Source organism: Solanum stenotomum, chromosome 1 (genome assembly GCF_019186545.1).
Source record: "Solanum stenotomum isolate F172 chromosome 1, ASM1918654v1, whole genome shotgun sequence".
Taxonomy (NCBI): Eukaryota; Viridiplantae; Streptophyta; class Magnoliopsida; order Solanales; family Solanaceae; genus Solanum; species Solanum stenotomum.
Window position 1 is genome coordinate 56,448,262 of NC_064282.1, and position 2,668 is coordinate 56,450,929.

General features: G+C 35.2%; 1 protein-coding gene across 1 annotated transcript; it reads left to right on the forward strand.

Moving 5' to 3' along the window:
* The first annotated feature begins 1,215 nt into the window (after positions 1-1,215).
* On the forward strand, positions 1,216-2,534 carry LOC125854529 (uncharacterized). The gene is made up of 2 exons (XM_049534111.1): positions 1,216-2,405; positions 2,483-2,534. The coding sequence occupies exons 1-2, from the start codon at positions 1,216-1,218 to the stop codon at positions 2,532-2,534; spliced, it is 1,242 nt and encodes a 413-aa protein (XP_049390068.1).
* Positions 2,535-2,668: the final 134 nt, after the last annotated feature.

Here is a 2,668-nt window from a genome sequence, read left to right on the forward strand (position 1 = left end):
TATATATATATATATATATATATAGAGAGAGAGAGAGAGAGAGAGAGAGAGAGAGATTTTATGTTGGTTTGATTTGGGTTCGATTTGACTTTTTTTCTTTTAATACCAAACTAAACCAATAGTGATCGATTTTTTTTTTCAACCACCAAACCAAACCACAAATTGGTTTTTTTTTTCGATTTGATTTGGTTCGTCGGTTCGGTTTGACTTTACGGTTTGGCTTGTACACCCCTATTCTTTAGTGTATGCTCTTCCTCTTTTGGGGACAGTTGGTAAATTGGCTTCTATGTTGATTTAATAAATTTTACTATGTCCACTTAAAATTTTAGTAAAAATTAGGGCAGATCATATCTGTCGCTAGTTGAATTGATTATGAGATACTTGTGAGACATGAAGGAAAAAGTCGTGTGTTGATCAAAATTGAAGTTAAATGTATGTGTTTTTAATTTTACGTTTTTCATCAATATTTTATTATATAAGTTATCCTATCAATGTTTACGTGATATGTTTGAGGATTTCTATATGACGATATTCTTCTTTGACCACTCGAGCTAAATAATATCAGAATAATCATTTTGAAGAACTTAATAATATTTTCTTTTAATTTTTATCTTATAACTCAAACGTATAACTCAATAATATGATTTGATTTTTAGTTTTTTTTTTTTTTTTTTAATATATATATATATATATAGTGACAAAGCCTGTAGTCTAAATTAGTAAGCAGTAAGTTTCTTCAAAAATAAATGAATAGATAAAAAAAGCTATTTACTACCCAAAGATATAATTTTAATTCCTAAACCTTATTTTTCAATTTCAAAATTGTAAATAAAAAAGAATCCTAGTCCATTTAGGTTTCAAAAGGTATTTACTGCATCCACAGTTAAGCAGATTTAGGCACAAAGAAAAACCTTCTCCATAGCAAAACCGTAGAACTATCCAAATCTTTTCTTTCTGATTAGGTTTCCCCTCCTTTCTCTACTACTTGTTCCATCCTTTACTATATATGTATACAAGAAGTCCTTTGTGGGATTCTTAGCAGATTCTTTCTATCCTCTGTCAATTTCTGAAATTAATTTGGTTTGAACGAGCAATTTGGGATTCCTGGAGTAGATTGCAAGTACAACAAAATTTAAAGGTATTCCTGCATTAGGGGGATTTCTTTTGGAGGTATACTCTAACTTGTCCCTGTTAATTTCTTTTTGTTACTTCTCAATGGATAAATCATGGATTGGAAAGCCACAGACCTCAAATGAATACTTGCTTGGTTTGGATAAATTTCTTGATTTTGCATTTAAAAATGCGGCTGTGGATGATACAATCAGATGCCCATGTCCCATGTGTTGTTTTGGCAAGTGGAAAACTAGAGACGAAGTGCAGGATCATTTGGTTTGCAAGCCATTCCCTCAAAATTATGTTATTTGGAATATTCATGGTGAGAAAAAGCTATTAGAGTCTTCTGGAGATAGAGTTGTTATGCAAGAGACGTTCCGTCCAGAAAATCCAATAGAAACAATGATTAGTGACGCATTTGGGCAGTATAGGCAGCAATCGGCTGATGTAGGAACATCTCAACCATTTGGTTCAACTGAAACATCAAATGAGGGGCATAGGGAGGATACTGGTGACTTTCGCGACTTTCTCAAAGATGCAAGTGAAACACTGTATGAAGGGAGCAAGTATACAAAGCTAGAGTTTTTAATAAAATTGTATCATATAAAGGTCTATTGTCGATTAAGTGACAAGGCAATGACCATGATACTAGATTTATTGAGAGATGCATTTGAAGATGCAAAGTTACCTCCTTCTTTTTATGAGGCCAAAAAAACAATTAGCAAACTTGGCCTTGACTACACCAATATACCAGCATGTCCAAATAATTGTATGTTATTCTGGGAAGGTGATTCTGAATTGGAAGCATGTAAGCATTGTGGTACATCTAAATGGAATCCAAACAAGAAAAACAAGCAAGCTGCAAAGGTTTTGCGTTACTTTCCATTGAAACCAAGGTTGAAAAGGTTATTTATGTGTCGCAAGACTGCTGAGCATATGAGATGGCATGCTTTGGACAGTAACTCAGATGGGTTGATGAGGCATCCAAGGGATGGTGAGGCATGGAAGACATTTGATCGAACTCACTCTGGATTTGCTTCTGATCCTCGAAACGTTCGGTTGGGCCTCGCTAGCGATGGTTTTAATCCTTTTGGAACAATGAGTACTACCTACAGTATTTGGCCAGTCTTCTTGATTCCGTACAATCTTCCTCCTTGGATGTGTATGAAGCACACCTCTTTCATCTTATCAATGATCATTCCAGGCAAGCAGATGCCTGGAAATAATATAGATGTGTACTTACAGCCTCTTGTGAAGGAATTGTGTGAGTTATGGAATGATGGTGTTGAAACGTTTGACTCATCATTGAATGAAACTTTCAGAATGCATGCAGCTCTTATGTGGACAATTAGTGACTTTCCTGGATTAGGTATCCTCTCTGGCTGGAATACACATACTGGTTTTGCTTGCCCAACTTGTAACTTTGACACAGAACCTTGTCGTCTTGTTCATAGTAAAAAGTGTTGTTTTATGGGTCATCGTCGTTTCCTGAGAAGAAATCACAGGTTCAGATTCAACCGAGTGCGCTTCAATGGAAGCACAGAGGAGCGGAATC